The sequence below is a fragment of the Pezoporus flaviventris genome, unplaced genomic scaffold (assembly GCF_033815535.1).
Source record: "Pezoporus flaviventris isolate CSIRO_AGI_PZ_B2104156 unplaced genomic scaffold, CSIRO_AGI_Pfla_v1 ptg000047l, whole genome shotgun sequence".
Classification (NCBI taxonomy): Eukaryota; Metazoa; Chordata; class Aves; order Psittaciformes; family Psittacidae; genus Pezoporus; species Pezoporus flaviventris.
The window spans coordinates 4,224,106-4,242,323 of NW_026892595.1; the positions used below are offsets into that span (position 1 = coordinate 4,224,106).

The 18,218-nt window shown below is 41.2% G+C and overlaps 1 protein-coding gene across 1 annotated transcript; it reads right to left on the reverse strand.

Annotated features, from left to right (window-relative positions):
- Window positions 1-8,826: 8,826 nt before the first annotated feature.
- Window positions 8,827-17,921, reverse strand: KLF6 (KLF transcription factor 6). The gene is made up of 4 exons (XM_061468042.1): window positions 17,378-17,921; window positions 13,948-14,521; window positions 12,112-12,235; window positions 8,827-11,687 (listed from the first exon to the last, which is right to left on the reverse strand). The coding sequence occupies exons 1-4, from the start codon at window positions 17,477-17,479 to the stop codon at window positions 11,636-11,638; spliced, it is 852 nt and encodes a 283-aa protein (XP_061324026.1). The 5' UTR covers window positions 17,480-17,921; the 3' UTR covers window positions 8,827-11,635.
- Between the last annotated feature and the right edge of the window lie 297 nt (window positions 17,922-18,218).

Here is an 18,218-nt window from a genome sequence, read left to right on the forward strand (position 1 = left end):
TTGAAGAAGTGGCAGACTGGAAAAGGTGAAAGATAGCAGCACAAAACCCTGAGAACAGGTTTTTCCTACTTTTTTCCTGAGGAATTAAGAAAGGAAGATAGAGGAAGAATGATTGAGAAAAAATATACACATTTCAATCTTGAATTTAAAAGTGAAGAATATAATGTTTAAAAGTATTATTTGTCACTTTTTATGATTCTTCTTTTCTTCTTTTCCTTCCTCCAACACTCCCTCCCCCATGTCAGCTCAATCTCTTTGTGTGTGTAATAATAGATATTCCAGCAAGGTACCATCTTTGTTAGCATGGTTCTTTAGCTCTTCTAAGCTGCTGTTTTCACTGGAAAACTCTGGAGCATTATGATATGATAGCTTGAATATTATTCCCCTAAATGATTCATATAATGATTGTGGCTACTTGCGGGCAAAGTAAAGTCATCCATTATGCCCTCAAGAATTGCATGACAAGCCTACTGACACTAAACACTCATGTCACTCTCTATCCCATACACTGTTTGACTCACTCACATTTCAGACTGATTTCTGAGTGGTGATTCAGCTAAGTCCTGCCCAGCTTTCCATGCTGATAACATAAGAAAAAAACGAGAAAGCAGCAACATTAGAGTCATTGTATTATCTCAAAGCCAAGAAAAAGCCTCACTGTTTTCCTGATGCGGTTTTTGTTGACACTTCCTTGTTGTGTCCATAGTATTGGAATATGATCATTATTCACGGTTTTGATGACTGGTTTTAAACGCGCTTCCCTCAAAAGTGAATTGACAGTGAAATTTTCAGCACATGCAGCTCTTTCCCAGGTGCTGTGTTTATTGTTCTTATTCTTCAGAGTTTCCTGTAGAATGAAGCTGGAGGCAGACGTGCACTGGTGATACGTTCATGGAAAACGAGACAGAGGAAAACACCATTTGCTTGGCAGGAAGATAATTCTGAGGGATGATAGGATTGCCAGAGCTGTTCTCCTCTCCCAGGGGCCAAAGCCCCCACATTCAACAGCTGGGAGGCAGACAGTGTCCCTCACTGCTGCCGAAATGGCATCTATGTAACTTCTAGGCATAAGAAGATTCACCCCTTTGAAATTGAGCAACCTCCAACGGCCTTTTATTGCCTCAAACCCATCCAACTTGAACATGATTACTTAATCATATCTCAAACTGGGCAGACTCAAATCTCATTTATGACATGATCCTTTTGGTGTATAATAGTCTTAACAAGCCTTAATTTTCCACTCTGTCTTCCTGTCATAGTTACTTACCACTGCTAAGAATAATGAGATAAAAATGTTAGGTGGAACAGTAGGAAGGAAAAAAAAAAAAATCAGTTCAGAGCAATGCTTGTTTGGACTTCCCACAAGGAATAGTTAAGGATGTTCCTTAGACACTTCTAAGACTCAGCTCCTTCTCTGGGCTTTAGGTGAAGAAGGACCAAGTCGATGACATTTTGGGGTGGTTTGCTTTTAATAGCTTTTTTCCAGACATTGTCAGCCTGAAAGATATGGCTTACACCTTCTGGCCCATGAAATCAAGGAAACTCTACTGATTTACTCTAGCAAAGGATTTTATTTGCATACACTTGCCTCAGCATGACAAATTCACACCATTTTATAGTATGACCTTGAGTATCTATTGCCTTTTTTATAGTTTCTTTACTTTCCTTTTTAAAACAAAAGTTTCTGACTTTAATTGTAAAGAATATAATGAAAACATGTTCTGAATGCACCCCGCTCAATCCAAAATGCACTTTTTTTTTTCTTTAAAGTTTCATGTTACTGTTATTTTAACTTTCAGATATTTAAGGCAATCTTCCACTTAGTAATTTATTTTTTTTAAGTGCTGGTTCCTAAATTATGGAAGCTTGGATCTATAACTCATTGAATACAACCATCAACAACTTCAATGTTGGCATGCTTAGGTCACTTATATTCTCACAAAGTGTTAAATTCAAAAGAACTCTGACAGCTGGATTTACTTTTTGCCTTTAATGTTTTCTGGTGGGTTTTTTTGTTTGGGTTTTTTTGTTTGTTTTTTGTTGTTGTTTTTCTTTTTTTTTTTTTGCATCTGTTTCAGTAGCACAGACAGATTCTGTTCAGTATTTTCAGCTGGTTTCATCTTCCACCCTGCTTTAAGGCTGATATATTATTATCAGTCTTATGAATGACTCTTGAAGGACACTTATTGGAATGTAACAGCATATAGAAAATAAAAATCCTAGACAAGAAAATCTTTTTCCATTTATGCATGTGTGCATATGCATATAAATTGTAACAGAAAATATGAAGATTCTTGAGCTTTTTAATGCCTTCATGTTAAGAACTTAATTTTAGCCTTAGTATATAAGATTATATTTACATGGATTGAAAGGACACCATAAAGTATATGGGGGATGAAGAGGGTACTGTCTCTTCTTTTTCTGGTAAGGGATACCTAGGCAGGGGACAGGAGGTGAGGGTCAGCAGGCTGTTTGCATGGCCTTTATTTCAGAATCGAGGCTTAAATCTGCTTTATATAAAACTATCTGCACACACATTTGCCTGAGCAGACTTTGGGCGCTACCCTTTGTGACAAATGCAGTCATATCCCACAGCTCTTGATTCTTTTATGAATCTTCTTCTCTCTCCTGGACAAATGCGCTAGTTTTTTTATGACCTCATCATTATCCCAAGATATTTAAAGTCTAATGAAAAGGATGGTTTTTAATATTGAATTATACAGTTCCAGTTGTTTGGTGACTAGCAGTTTTAGCTGCTCTCAGGCTGCTGCTTAAACCATAGTGCTTAATCTGCTTGGGTAAATGAAAGAATACACATTCTTCTTTTTTTCCTTTTTTTAAGTTGTCCATTATAGCTAAGATAAATAATGTCTTGTCACAGAACACAGAGACCAGAGTCTGAGTAGATCCCATCTGTGTAAATGCTGGAAACCTTATTGCAGAAATTTCCTTTAGTCAGCTTCTTTTGTTGTGTGTTAGTTACCACATAATTTTTACCTACAGGCATCCAGGCTGGTTTTGCCCTATGAAGGATCTGTGGTCTGGACTCTGGGGATGGAAATTAGAAGAAGCTTCAGAGGACTTCACAGGCACTGTGTAAACACTGCATCCCTTTGTCTCTTTTCTGCCCTTTCCTTCGCCAGTGGATCACAGGCTGGCCAGCAGCACTCGTATAGCAGGAAGCACAGCACTATAGATTTCACCTGCAGTGCCTTGTTAGACAGATCCACTGTGGCGTTCAATGCCTCTCTCTTCTGCTTGATTAAAGATAATAAGGGACAAGTCACTGACAATCCTTCGAGGCAGGGTGGTTTCTGGAGATAACTAGGGGATGGATTTGTATCATCATATTTATATTTAGGATTTGATTAGGTTTTGCTTTATAATTCTAGAGATATTTTTAGTTTAGTTTATTGAGCATTAGAGCAACCCTCTCTCCAGTGACCGGTCTAATACCTCCAAAGCCCCACAAGGGCCGTTGGGACACTAAAGACCATCAATCCTTATGAATAATGCATCTGTTTCCTACTGAGGCTCAAATCTCATTAACACTATAACATTATTACATCTCTTATTTACTCTTTTTTATCTTTAGGATTAAAGATTAATTCTTAACTTTTTTTCAAATTAAGAAGAAATCTCAGTACATCCAAAGAATTTCACATAGAATATACCAAAGTTATTGCCAAAATAAGGTTGTTAGAAGTAGAAAATAAAATCATGATATTATAAGAAATATGCTAATCATGTAAGACAGGGATAGGAATGACAAGGTCTCACCTAAAAATGCTCACTGAAATGCATTGAAACCTAGTGTTCTGCATGGTGATTTCTCATCCTGGTGTCCAGAATAAGTCCATCTGTGACAGGCAGATGGGACTGAATGGAATTATGGTGGAATATCAACAGCATTATCTGCCTGACCAAGAAAAGGAAAACCACTGAGATCAACAGAACGGTTTGCAAAACTTCTTTCTCTGTCTTTGGATGTGGGTAATCCCAAACGTGCTGTGGTCTAACTAGGCAGGACCTAGATGGAAGAGTCTCTCTACCTGTATGTTCACCATGGTAAGATCTCAGCCTCCTCTGCATGTCTGACTATTACTGCTACTACTTCTACTGCTGATGAACAATTAATTACAGTGAGGACCTATTAAAATCCAGTTGCCCTCAGTGTCCTTTTCACAGTTAGCAAAACAAATAAAGGAAAACCCAGAAGACGAGTAACTTGCGTAGCTAAGCTCGGAAATGAACAATAGTCTTTGACTACCACTGCATGTTCAAAGATAAATCTTATAGATGAAATAACATACAGTAAGATGCAGTAGATAAAATTCAGAAAAATACAGCTTTGCATGCATAACTAGTTTTTTGATATATTCAGTATGAAATCCAAAAGGTAGCACATTACATGAAAAATATATTACTGTATCCAGTGCAGATCTGCTGCTTTCCTGAATTATTACAGTAGTGTTTGTTACGTTACAGAATTCAGCGAATATATTGCCTTTCCCAGCCACATTAGATCATTTGCCTTTGTCCAGAACTGACCACTTTTGAAACGCACAGAGGCAATAAAAAGAATATGGAGGTTTAGCAAGTGAGGCACAGAGGGACTAATATTCTGCAATGCTAATTCCAGCTAAATTTATATTGTATTGAAAGAAAGCGCTGTTAAAGAACAGCTTGGCTTACATCAAGACATGTGGTTACCAGATTACTTTCTATCGCCGCTCAAAAACATTTAGAGAATTTCTCATTAAAATTATTTAAAGTGAAACAAGTCAAATAAATCTACTTAAGCGTGTTGTTGCATTGCCTCATTTGTGCTGAAAAAATGTTGCTTATATTTTACATTCTATTTTAACTGTACATATGAGGCTTTACTCACCCATTAACAAAATACATCACCTCCCAATTGCTTTATATACCTCCTTAAATGTTAAACAGAAACACATATACCATCTGTTTCCTATCATGACACCAATCCAAAATGGCTGCACTAGACACCTCCGCATAATAGATCATCTTAAAACACCTTAGCGGTTTTACTTTATGGAGTTATTTTTCCTGTGACAAATTATAAACCTATATTTCAAGAACACGACCAATCTGTAGCCTCAATTGCAAATTCTGAATAATTACTCTTTATTTTAACAAAATGTGCTAGCTTGTATCTGATGTAGCACTTTTTTAAAAGCCATAGGCCACCTTTGTTGCTACGGTACCCTAAAAATCCAGTTAATTTCTTCAGTTAATAATTTTGCAACTAATAATTTGTGGAGCGTTCAGATTGAAAACATTACAGTTCAATATAGTCACTGCTATAACTTACAAAATTATTATGTAGCTGCTGTGTAACTGAAACTGCAGAACAAATTACATGGTTTACTGTCAGCCTGCAATCAAAAATAAATTTCAGGGAAAAAATTGCATTTCTGTTAAAAAAAAAAAAAAAATCAGCTTTGCAGTGCTTGCACTCGCAAACTCCAGCTATCAAATGTTCAATGGGAAATGGATAAAATATAGTCAGAAATGCCACTGAATGAAAATTTGGTTCTGAATGGATTTCAAACATACTTCCTCCTCAGGTTCTGCTCTGTGAAAAAATGCATGCGTCAGAGCAAGTTGAATTCAGTGAGGAATTTCTCCTTTACTTAAATGAGCTTTTGACCAAGGCCTCACAATATTAATGTATGAACCTGAAACCCTTATTTCCCAGGGTAACTCCAATGAATCCAAGACTGATTATATCTCAGCAGACCTATGGGCAAAAGCAGTACTCTATCTGCTCATTCTCCCTTATACGTAAGAGCTCAAATGGTTATGAGACAGTATTGCTACAGGTTTGATCAAAAATAAATGCCATATATCTAGGGACCATGAATAAGGGATGAAACAGCCAGTGTAGATGTAAGAGCTAAAGGGGAAAAAAATAAAGATACTATTGCCTTGGACTGTATAATCTCAGCAGTTTCTTGCCATGTCAGAGTCTTTATTTCAGAAGTACCTGTTAATGCCTGTTGGCTGCACAATCCCATGAGATGAAGCAGGATCAGGCAGACTTCTGTGGGGGTATGAGCTGCTCAGTAACCTCTTGTCACCAGAAATAAAGAAGTGGAGTATTGGTTTATTGCGTAGTCTATAAACCAGTGCTACCTGAGGAAGCAAAGCTGGAAAAGCTTAAGAAAGAGGTCTTATAGAGATTTCCTATCTGAGCCATTTTGTCTCCACAGAATTTTTGAAAAATGGAGGAACAAAGAGGAAATACATATCCTTTTATTCTTTAAAAGGCAGATGGGAAACCTTCACCTGTGTCTTCCCCTCCCCCTACTCCTATGTAGTTAGAGCTCCCCTTACTGTTTCAGTCTACCTTAACTCCTCTCTCCAGACAAGGCTAAGGAGACTTCCAATGGGTGGACCATGAAGTTTTCCTCTTATTAACTGTTGCCTCTCCCTGTTGTGTGAATATGTAAGATCACGTACTCATTTGGTGCTGCATAAATAACACTCAGCTACTTTTTGAAATAATCACCATAGTGTTTTTCTTTCTCCTTGTTTGCAATTTTGCTGCTCTGTTTGTGTGATTTACAGAGGTTGTTTTGACTCCTGAGAGCTTTCGGTGCAATTAAAGAGCAAATGCTCAAGTAGTTGAGAAGAATGGAAGTGGTAAAAGACAGACAGAAAGGCAAAGGTACCATGAATGACTCCTAAAGAGGAAAAAACAAAATACAGCTTGTCTTCAGCATACTTTTAACAGGCACAACAATTCTAGATTCCGTTTGCAACAGATCATAATATGCTTTAAGGGTGAGAGAAACAGCAACTTCTAAACAATATGAGCATCCAATTAAAAAAATTACAATCACTTGTCTATTGTGAACTTCAAAGTCATGCTGTATTTATAATACACAGTTGTTCAAATAAATTGGTAAACTGTGATGTGCCCTACTTGCACTGACCCCTTGTATGCCAGGATTTTTCACACCCAAGAGACAAAAAAAAACAAACTCCAGATCCAAGCAAGTTCTGTTTGGGGATTTAAGTGTCTCATCCTGACCCATGCATGCATGTATGTGTGCCTAAGTGCACAATCATGCCGTAACTGACCTTTGCAGCAAGAAGCTAATGTGTTGGCTCACAGGCTCTGTCCTCACTTTCACCTTGCTAACCTCTGTTGAAGCTGTTGGAACTTGCTGAGGCTACCAATCCAGGTCCATACCTAAGCCACCTAACTTCTTCACCCTCAAATTCACATCCCTTCCCATCTGCTTGGCATTTCAAAATCTGGAATTAAGCAAGCCTGCAGTGGATGTGCATGTTGAAATGCACTACCCCTTAAATGGCTATTGCTCTCTGCTTTGTAGTTTCCTTGTTGCCCAATAGCTGTCACTAGCTCTTTTTTGTCCTGGATACTGTTGTTTTTTCACTACAGTCTCTCTGAGAAATGAAAGAGGATGGGATCTCAATAACATCCTTAATAATGGAGTTATCAGGCCTTTTCTTTTTTTCTTTTACACACACAGCCCTAGATGACACACACCCAATAGACAGGAAAAAAATTTCCAATCCTTGTTCTGTGTCACACACCCACTGAACATTTTGGGTGGAGAACCTCCAAGGTCAAACTGAGTTCTTTAAAAATTTTTCCATTTCTATGTTATATACAGATAAGGAGGCAAAATGTCAGAATCCCTTAAACCTCGGTAGCCTTCTCTATTGCAACTGTAACTAAGCTTCCCAGGACACACCTGTGTTTCACTGTGTGAGATACTGTACCAATGGTAAAATTTAATATATCCCTCTTGTTACAGGTCAGATTTTGCTTAAATTGCCATTTCTTCCTTGGCTATAGGGAGGCATATTGACTACTCACTAGCCAGCTGCAGGTCTAACTGAGAATAATGGCAAGGGTCTCTCCTCCACATTACTTTGGCCTCAATCTGCATTTATTGATTCAGTTCTTTTCTGCATCAATTTTAAGCCATTTCTCATCTAAACCTACGAAACCTTCAGTTATGGTGAACTGAATTCACATGGTAAAAGTCAGTTTCTCAGCATATAGCTTTGCATTTTATGCCAATAGTTTTATCCACTGCTTAAGGGATTTTTAACACCAGCATTAGTGAGTAGAAGCCACAAGGCAACATGAAACAAGTTCTGCATGTGTCCCAAGCCAGCATACGTGCCAGGCACGCTTTGAAGAGCCATTGCTCTGAAAAAATGCAGTTCACAGAGACTTGCGTTTGTCTGGTTGAAGGTCACCACCAGCATGTGGGTCAGGTCAGCCCTACAGCTGACTCAAGATCTCTGCATCTGAGCCAGGCACATCTCATGCATTCCTTCCCACGACTGAGTCTTCAAGGTTTCAGACTTGCTTCCCCAGTGACTGGGCAGTTCAAAGGCTCACACTCTGCAGTAAAAGTTAAGGACAGGTGGCTCCAGCCCAGTCATTGCCTTTCTCTTTTTCCTTCACTTCAAATGCCCACTGACTCTCCTTTCCCACATGCAGAACCTGTCCTACATGCATTCACCTCTCCAGGACAAATTATTTGGAATAAAGGTGCAGTCTCGCAGTAACAATCGTGTTAACTTCATTCTGCTGAGGCAAAAACTAAGTCAACAACAGTCTTTCAGATACGGAAGAACTTCTAGTTTCTACTGTCAATATTATTTTCTCATCAGGGCTTGTCTTCCACAAAGCAACCCGATTCAAAGGTGTTTGTACCTGCAACCAGGTGACTCAAGGCAAAATGTCAGCATAATGCTTGACATCCTTTGATGTGTAGGACTTCAGAGGGGAGAAAGATGGAACCAGACACGTGATGCTGATAAGAATTTCTTTTTATGTTATTCCAATAAAAAATACATTCATACAGAAATATAACAATCTTGCAAAAAACAATTTCAAATAAAATCTTGTAAAACAAAATTTTTACAAAAATCTTACAAAGAGATTCTTTAGATAACAGGGTGCTTCAAAAACAAAAAAAGAAATTTCACTAATAGAAACATTTTCTTCTTAAATTTCAAGCAAAAATGTTTTTTTTTTTTTTTATTTTTCAGCTTGATTGAGGCTCAGTTATCACCTGAACAAAATGTACTTGCTTATTAAGAAAATTACAGGCATTTGACATATGGCACACAGCCCCACCCCATCCACACAACTCTGATGGTATTTCACAATTGAGACAAGCCAGTGCAAGTTTAATTTATTTTTTTGTTGTTGTTTGGGGTTGTTTTTTTGTTTGTTTTTGCTTTTGTTTACTTTCTTGTTTATAAGAATTATGGCTAAGCCAAGGACAATGCAAACAAGGAGTTATAAACACAACAAAACCCAACCTTAAACAGAAATCCATTTTCTGGAAAATTATGTTTGGTTTGGGGGAAAAAAAAAAAAAAAGTGCATTTTCAGGCAATTTAAACCAAAAATGAAATGAGAATGATTTAAGCCTGTGTGTTCCTTAGAACCAGATCACTTGCATATACTTTTTTTTTTTAGACCACTTATCTACATACATTTCCAGGAAGATATACCAAAATATTAGCATAGTAAGCAAGACCAATAATAAATAGAAAAAGAAACAGGTCACATGTTTCATTGCATCAACTGTAGTGAGCTGGTTTAAAAAAAGAAAATACTGCTTTTGGACAGACAATTTCTACTCTAGGAAAAAAGAGTCTTTATTTTAGCTGAACTATGTAAAATTAGAGCTCAACCACCACAACGACTAGCTCACTCACAGCTCCTCCAGTAAACTGGAAGGCCAAAACTCGAGTGTACTTCATCTGCACACAGCTAATATTTTTTTAGCATGCCAATATTCGGTTCATATCATTCTTAAATGGCCACAGAAACGCTATTCCAGACAACCTAATAACTACAAAACACAGTCAGCAGTCTGAGAAGGACTGAATGCCAACAAAGCCTTTAGCATACAATTAAGCTAAAGGTAAAGCCTCTAAAAATGCTAGATTTTAATTAACTGTATCTTTTACTTCTTTGTCTCCTTAATGACCATATTGCGGGGGGTAGAGGGAATATTTTGATGGGCTGTGGCATTTTCCAGCTATGTGTTCTAATTTTTTTCCTCTTAAAAAAAATATTTATATATTATCTATATATATACACACATACACAGACTGTACACACAAATATACATACACAATTATTTTTCTGCCCACTTTTAAAAAAAAAAGTAATATAGTTTCTTTCTGTATGACCAACAGATAGCTAGATATATAGATGTGAAACTTGTGCCTTTTAAGCAAATACATCTTTTAATACTTCTGTATCTTTAATATGTATGAAAACTCGACATATTAAGTACAGTTGGGGTGTGTATATACACAGTTGTTGTGCAAGGTCAATATAAAAAAAGTCTCAAGGTGGCAGAACTGGTCAGGTATTCAATTGGCATATGCATTATACTGTAACACAGTCAAATTGTCTAAGTTAAACAAATACTGTATTGACATGAATGACTTTTCTCTATATTTGTCTTTGTGAAGGAGGACCCTGGAAGTAACCTTTTTTCCCCTCATATTATACATTTGATACAGTACAATGCCAGGTGAAAAGAGAGCCTTAATAAAGCATGCATCACCCATACCCCTGTATAAGACCCCCTGCAAGAGAAGGTCACTTGCATAAGGCACCATTATTAAGGTCAACAGTGCATTAACAGCTAGAAAACCAGAAGTTAGTCCTCAAGGCATAAATAAGAGAAAAATTAGCTGCATGAGAAAAATCAGTTTCTAACCAATAGTGGTTTTATCCACCCAACAGAAAAAATTATTCATGTTCCATACATTACGTAACATTAGACCAATCGTATTTTAGCTGCTCTTAACTGGAATCAAAACTGCAGTCCTGATTAAAGAATGGAAAAGCATATAGTTCCCCAGAACCATGCAATAACCTTGGTATTATAATGAAAAGTTATAGTTGTGTTACATTTGTAAATACACAGCTTATACAATGGATTACAAATGAGCTCTGTAGCAAGTAAAACAAGCTACTTGACACATTGCACGTTTAATAGCTGCACCAGACACCTAAAGCTCCTCTCACACAGGAACAGGGAGGTACCCCATCTCCATTCTGGCATCCTGACTTTTTTTATTCCCGCCCCCCTTTCCCCTCTCAATTTCCCCTCTAAAAAGGTGCAGACACCCCTCCCCCCACCCCTTGGAAATGATTGGTGGTCGTCCCATCTCACAAGATATTCCTCACATACAAGACATTCAGACTATTTTTTTTCTCTTACAGTCATAAAACAACCACAAGAAAAAAAATGTGCCTCAGCATACAGTCATCGAGAGATCCTCATCGCATACAGTCACCCAATCATTAACATTCTCAGTGCACATGCTCACGGCAAAGGCTTAGGAGCCACTCAGAAGGTTAGATACCAGTGTATGAGTCCAGGAAACCCCAAACATCACGCACCGCGGTTGCTATGCCGTTTCTTACATGACTTATTAGCCCTCAAAAGACCTTCAAGAAAGTGAGGTCCTGGAGGCAACTGGGTAGGGTGCAAAATGGCATGCTTTGGCTGGAACACGCATCCCTTTGCTCAAGGCTCTTCAACCTTGACGCCTCTTAGCCCGCAGGATTTACCTCTTGACCCATTCAGAGATGTCTCTTCATGTGAAGGGCCAGGTGGTCAGACCTGGAAAAACACCTGCAAAGCAAGAGCCAAATTTTGCATTAGCCCCCTGCTGAAGGCACGCACAACACAACATGCATGGCCGAGGCACTCCCCCATTGCCCTGCTACTCAGAAACACGGCTGATGGAGGAGGGATTTGGCATTCCCTGGATACATGGGAGCACTCAAGGTGTCTGTGGGCACCAAGGAGCTCCACAGATGAGTGGTAAGACTAGGGACTTGCCAAAACTTATCTGAAGCATCAGGCTACAAGCCACATCCCAATGACTGGTAAAATGGGAGGGTTTTTTCCCAGTCTAAATATAAAATAATCCCTTAAAAATACCAGACACAGTTGCATTCCCAAATGATTCCTTCACAAGTCAAAAGCAGCCTAGACTCGCTTTCCAACAAGCATTAAAAATAACTATTTTAAAAGGTGCACTTCAGTAACATACCTGTCACAGTGACTACATTTAAAAGGCTTGGCACCAGTGTGCTTTCTGAAGTGTCTGGTTAATTCATCACTTCTTGCAAAACGCCACTCACACCCTTCCCATGAACATCTGTAAGGCTTTTCCCCTACAAAGAAAGCAGATTACACATTAGTCATGACTTCATTCAAAGAAAGATAGGTGCTACCCCATTCATTTTCTATGTAAACCTCCTCCACCCCCCAAAGACAGCCAATTTTATTTAAACTACCTATCTGAATGCTTCAGAACATGTAGGCAAAGAAAGCTTGCAAAATTCACCCACTATTTCTACTTAACTATTTTGCTGCAAAAGCACACCAAATAATCTCATTCTTATTAAAAGAAAAAAAAAAAGTGATTAAACAGGCTCACAGGAAACAAAGAAATCCAACCTTCTACCATTCCTGTCCATCCATAATAGCAGGCTTACTCCCAAACAGGTATCATGCACCTCATGAAGCTGATTAAAGACAGCACAGCTAGGCTCCAAAATGCAATTAGGCTACTGTATTGCACCAAAGCCCTTTGTCACTCACTCATCTGCATAATACGCAACCTCCTTTCTGCTGAGCCACATATTCTTGGAAAAGCCTTCATGCCACTTTGAACACTGCTATTTCAGCATTCAAGAAATACCACTTCCATTCACAGGAACGTTCTCAGCCAGACAGCACCAGGACAACAGTTCTGCAACACTTCTGAGGCCAGCAGCTATTTATGTCTGCTGAACCACCACGGTTTCAGTGGAAGCTGTTCTTTCCTCCTGAAATAATCTTGTTTTATCTGACTTCTGCATGACAATGGGAACATCCGAGCTTGCTCAGACTTCCCATAAAAGCCACAAAATGCTGACCTCATGAGTCAAAACAGGATCTTTTCCTTGAATTCTCTTTCCACTTCTTGGGGGAAAAAAACCCACAATGTACAGGTCTTTGGATTGGTACACCAAGAATGCCAGGCCAATTCCTCATGTTAAATGATGACGACTGAGCCAAGGCATAGCTCCACCAGCTCCACATATTTAACTGCTGTCATAAAGACATGTCAAATAATAATGCTCAAGCAAGCAAATCAGGTGCTACTTCAACCATAAAATATTTATAAAAGCCCTGAAGTGTCTTATCCTCCTCACTTTCTTTCCCAGTAACACACAGGATTGCTCATTTTAGTACAGGTTCCATAACAACAAAATGCTGTTGTTCACCATTTTGGGATGAAACTATACAGTAGATCATACATTTGTAAGCCCAAATATGTTAGAAGGACTACTGTGACAAGATTTTGGCCAGTAACAATGGCACACAAAAACATTGAATGATTTACAACTATAGCTATACTTTATATAATCAAGGCCTTGGGATGTCTGATTGAACAGATCCAATGCAGACCAAACCGTGAAAACAGGGATTTAATGATCTGACTGATTTTCGGATGACCGATGTTCCGTTTTTTTGCAAGAAAGTCTCAGCTCTCTTTTGCTTTAGAAATAAATGTCAAGAAAGGTTTAGCGTCTACTTTGGCCAGATCTTTGTTCCCGAAGACTGCATACTGCTGCAGCTTCACTACTATTGCCTATTTAGATGAGTGGCTCCCATTTGCTATGACAGCACACTAATCTACCACCAACTGCCTTGGCTTCAGCTCACTTACAGAAAGAATGAGGAAGTGATGTCCATGCTGGTAAGCCTCTATTACTATTATATCATCTCTCCAAACCTGGGCTCCCACCCAGTGATTGTGTAACAATGTGACACCACCATCATCAGGGGTATTCCCTACAGCACTTGCCAATTCTTAATAAGCAATACGGTTACTAACCTGTATGAGTGCGCTGATGTGCTTTCAGATGTGAACTTTTGGTGTAAACTTTCCTGCAACCGTTAAAATGACACCTGTGAACACGCCTTCTGCCATCTGGCGAGGTGTCACCATTGGCGGGTGTACCTTTTTCTGCAGTCTTTCCAGCTGTACCGGTACGAATTTTCCCCGGTGAATGCAACTCACCCGGGGTACAATTCCATATCTGGGAAGAAGGCTCCTTGCTCAGCTCAGGAGACGAAGGGGGAGTGGAAGTGACAGATGAACTCAAGTTTCCTGAACTGGCTAAAACATCACTTATAGGGTCAGAGGTAAACTTTGTTGTGGGCGAGAGCTCCTCAGAGCTGTCTGAAGATTCGCTGCTCACATCAGAATTTAAACTGTTGGTCTCTAAGTTCTGACTAGTAAGATTGTCCTCCTTTGTGACACAAATGTTCTTCAGTTCAGATTCCTCCTTTTTCTCACGTGCCAGAATAATTTTGGTCCAGAGATCCTCTTGGCTATCAAATTTGATCTCAGATGCAGAAACATAACAGGGTTCACTTTGAAGATACCGTTCCAACTCCAAACATGTCTAGGTGAAAGAGAAGGAAAAAAAAAAAGATGAAAGTCACAACCTTGCTTAAAAATAAACTCAATTGTATTTTACACTTCAAAAAGCATGCAGGAACGTAGTGCGCTCGATTTGAGGTTTCTAGGTTCAAAACAAATTAAAGGCTCCTCCAGCCGTAACTAGGTGACTGTTACGATGAAAAGAAATCTGTTTTTGAGACCTGGGCAGGAGTTCAAACACACAGCTGAAGGTGCAAGTCAGCTTTGGTTTCCAAAATAGCATTCTAATGAGTCAGTCAAATTATCATCACTCTCATCATAAAATCTGTGTTTTCAGTAAGTGACATTGAAAAGGACCACAGAGAACCACAACAAATAATTACACTTTGCTCTCGCGCCTCATCTAATTTCAAGTTGTTTTGTATCTGACACAAACATGAGGCTGAAAGGACCCAAGTGAACACAATGTGCTCTGACAAGCAGCTAAAACTCAAATGCTGTGTCAGAAAACAAAGCCACATTTCAGCATGGCTGCGGAGCTGCTGGCCCGTCTTCTGGGGACATCAATGGAGCAGCAGACATCCTCCCATTTCCTGTGCATGAGAACGCAGCACACTCGACTTTCAAAGAATGTCATTTCCAAGCACACTGGCATGCACACCACGTAACTCAAACTGCTCCCATGCGTGTTCGCAGGAACATGGGGAACTTCAACAACAGAGGAGAGTGGAGAAAAAAGTTCCAGAATAGAAATGTCCTATTCTATAGGATGCAAAACGGGAAATTACTCTGAGGTCCTGCTGGGAGTCCCACAATGAACAAGAACTTTATCTACTGGCCAAGAGTGCACTGTATGAGTCATCTCTCTCTTTCTTTCACGCAATGCCAAGGGAGACTTCCTTTTAAAACCCTGACCATCTGCCAAGAAAGTACTCTGTTGAAATATACATGCAACAGTACATGGACAACCTCCCGAACCCCCCCCCCCCCCCCCCCCCAACCACATTCCCCTCCACTCCATGAAACGAAACAAAACAAAACACAAAACAACCCTAAATGGGTGAAGCTGTGGTTTTCAATTTCAGTTCACCCTGCTGGCTTTCTGGCCATCTTCAGAGAACAAAAAATAAAAAAAAAGAAAAAAAGAAAAAAAAAGGGTATGAACTGTTATGGCAACAAGCTGATGTTTTGAGATTATTCTTTCCACTATAGGAAATGATCCACATGGAAGCTTTACACAGAAAATGGACACATCAAGTTTCCATACCAAACTCTACTTATTTTAGCAAGATCATCTCTTCCAAGCCCGGTAGCAAAACCTGATCCCAAATGCCATACATTCCCTTCACAGCCCCTTTGCATCTGTCCAAGAGCAGAGCCGCCATAGGAGCTGCCTCCTTTTTCCCCCAGCACTGCTCAAAGTAAACTGGGTCACATGTTCTGGCCAGGCTAGAGTGGGGCAAAATTAGGAAAAAAAAACAACCCCAAACAACCAAACAAAAACCAATGAATCAACCCCCACACTAAACCAACCACTGCACACAATATTTATGTATTTGTCTATAATTAGGTAACTGGATCGTGATGCATGTTAAAAACAAAAAAAGGTTTCGTGAGGGACAACACAATAGTGAATTGAATTCCCATGAAAACAGGTAGAAAAGCATTTATTAAGATCTTGTTAAACTTTCATATTCCCGGCTAATTTAAATTCCTCATTAGGTAGATTAGTAATGGGGACCGTAGTGAAGCTCTCTCCGAGTTTAAATGCCTCTGAAGGCTACTGGGAATGAGGGCTGGCCCCTCGCCAAAAGCCCAAATGCCTGAAGGAAACTACTTAGCTCCATTTCAATCACGTACGGTGAAGCTGCCTCTCTGCAAGGGGAAAGGGGGAAGGGAAGGAGAAAGGGAGGAAAAAAACCCACCAAACTCAAAAGGAAAGGCATTGCATACAATTAGTGTGCATGTGAGGGCTGCAACACTTTGCATTTCAACGTTCTCCGAGAGGTTCCTGCGTCCAAGCCAGCAGGTACTTGGTCTGGTCGCCGGGCGGCCACCGTCGCTCCTGCCAGCCCGCTGCTTGGGCAGGCTCGGTAGGCGGGGGGAGGGAAAGGAGAAAAACCAAAAAAAAAAAAAAAAATAAATAAAAAGAAGGATAAAAAGGCAACAACAAAATATGTCCATTAAAGGGAAGGAGCCTCCGTTCTTCCTCCTTCCCGATCAAGGCAATTAGCGAGAGGGGCTCGCTGTCATATGACTGACAGCTCACGGGCTCCGCAACGCTCCCTGCGCTGGGAACGGCTACGATACACACACACACAAGTATGGATTATACATGCACACACAGAGCTACGTGTGCATATGTGTCCATACACTACTGCAGGGCTACTTACTCATCACTGCCAGGAAAAATAAGAAAGTAAAAAACAATAATAAAAGGAAAAAACAAAACAAACCCCATCACGGCAACGGGCGAAGAGCAGCGCTTGGCCGAGGCCAGGATCTCGGGTGACAAGACCCAGCTGTGCAGCCTGGACCTGGTACAAGCGGACAACTTTTGCCAGGACTCGTTGTGGCTGGAGCCGGCGGCAGCGAAGCTCCAGAATCGGCCCGGGCCGGCTGCGGAGCGGAGAAGCTGGAGCTGCGCATCTCTTGACATCCACCTCTGCACTCTCCCCACAAACCCGTCTTAGTTAAAACAGAAACACCTGCTCCAAAACATTCCCCCGCATTCACGCTTAACGCGCCCCAAGCTCGCTGATGACACTTGGCCTTTTGTATTTTCCTTTTTTCTTCCTTTCCATTTTAAATCTGGTCATCGTTTAACACGGCTTATAAACCCCAACCCGACACCACCACCACCGGCACCCTCGTTTACCTGTTGCCAGTACTCCTCCAGGGACGGCAAGGCCGAGAAGTAACCCGTGTCGTGCACAATCTGGAGCTCCTGGAAGATGCTGCACATGGGGAGCACATCCATGTCTCAAGTTGCAACAACAAAGTCAGTGCTGGTTACCAAAAGCACTACGCGGACGCCTCCTGGGTGCGCAGGGGCTGAGGGGTGCGTGCGGGGGGGTGTCAAACCTCTGATCTCGAGCTTCCGAGCCCCCCCCCCTTCCTCCGAGAAGAATAATAACAGTAACAGCGGCGTGTGTATAGACGTGTATGTAGGTATGTATTAATTCCGTGAGGAGCTTAAAAAAGACCCAAAGTTTCACGCAAAGTTTAATCGCACGGCGCGGCAGTTCGGCTCCCGGGGCGGTGGACGGCGGCGCGGCTCTCCCCCGCCTTGCGCGGCCGACGGCGGACGTTCCGCTCCGCTCCTCCGCGCACCACAATATTTGCAAACACGGCGCCGGCTGCGAGTGGAACCCCCCGCGAGACTCCCCCGGCCAAGCCTCTGCCCGGCCGCGGCGCCCCGCCCCGCCCCGCCCCGAGCGCCCCGCCCCGCCCCGAGCGCGCCGCCCCGCCCCGCCCCGCGCGGCTCCGCCCCGCGTGATCCCATGACGCCCGCCCGCCCGCCGCGGCCCAATCTCTGCCGCGCACCCCCGCGCCCCGCGTGCCAATGATGTCAGAGCCTCCCAATCGCCGCGCGGCGAGCGCCGCGGCTCCTCCTGGCGTGACCGAGCCTGGCCGTGACGGCTCCCGCCATTGGCCCGATTCGAAATTCGCCCAGTCCTGATTGGCGGGGCCGGCGGCAGGCTATTTTTAGCAGGGTA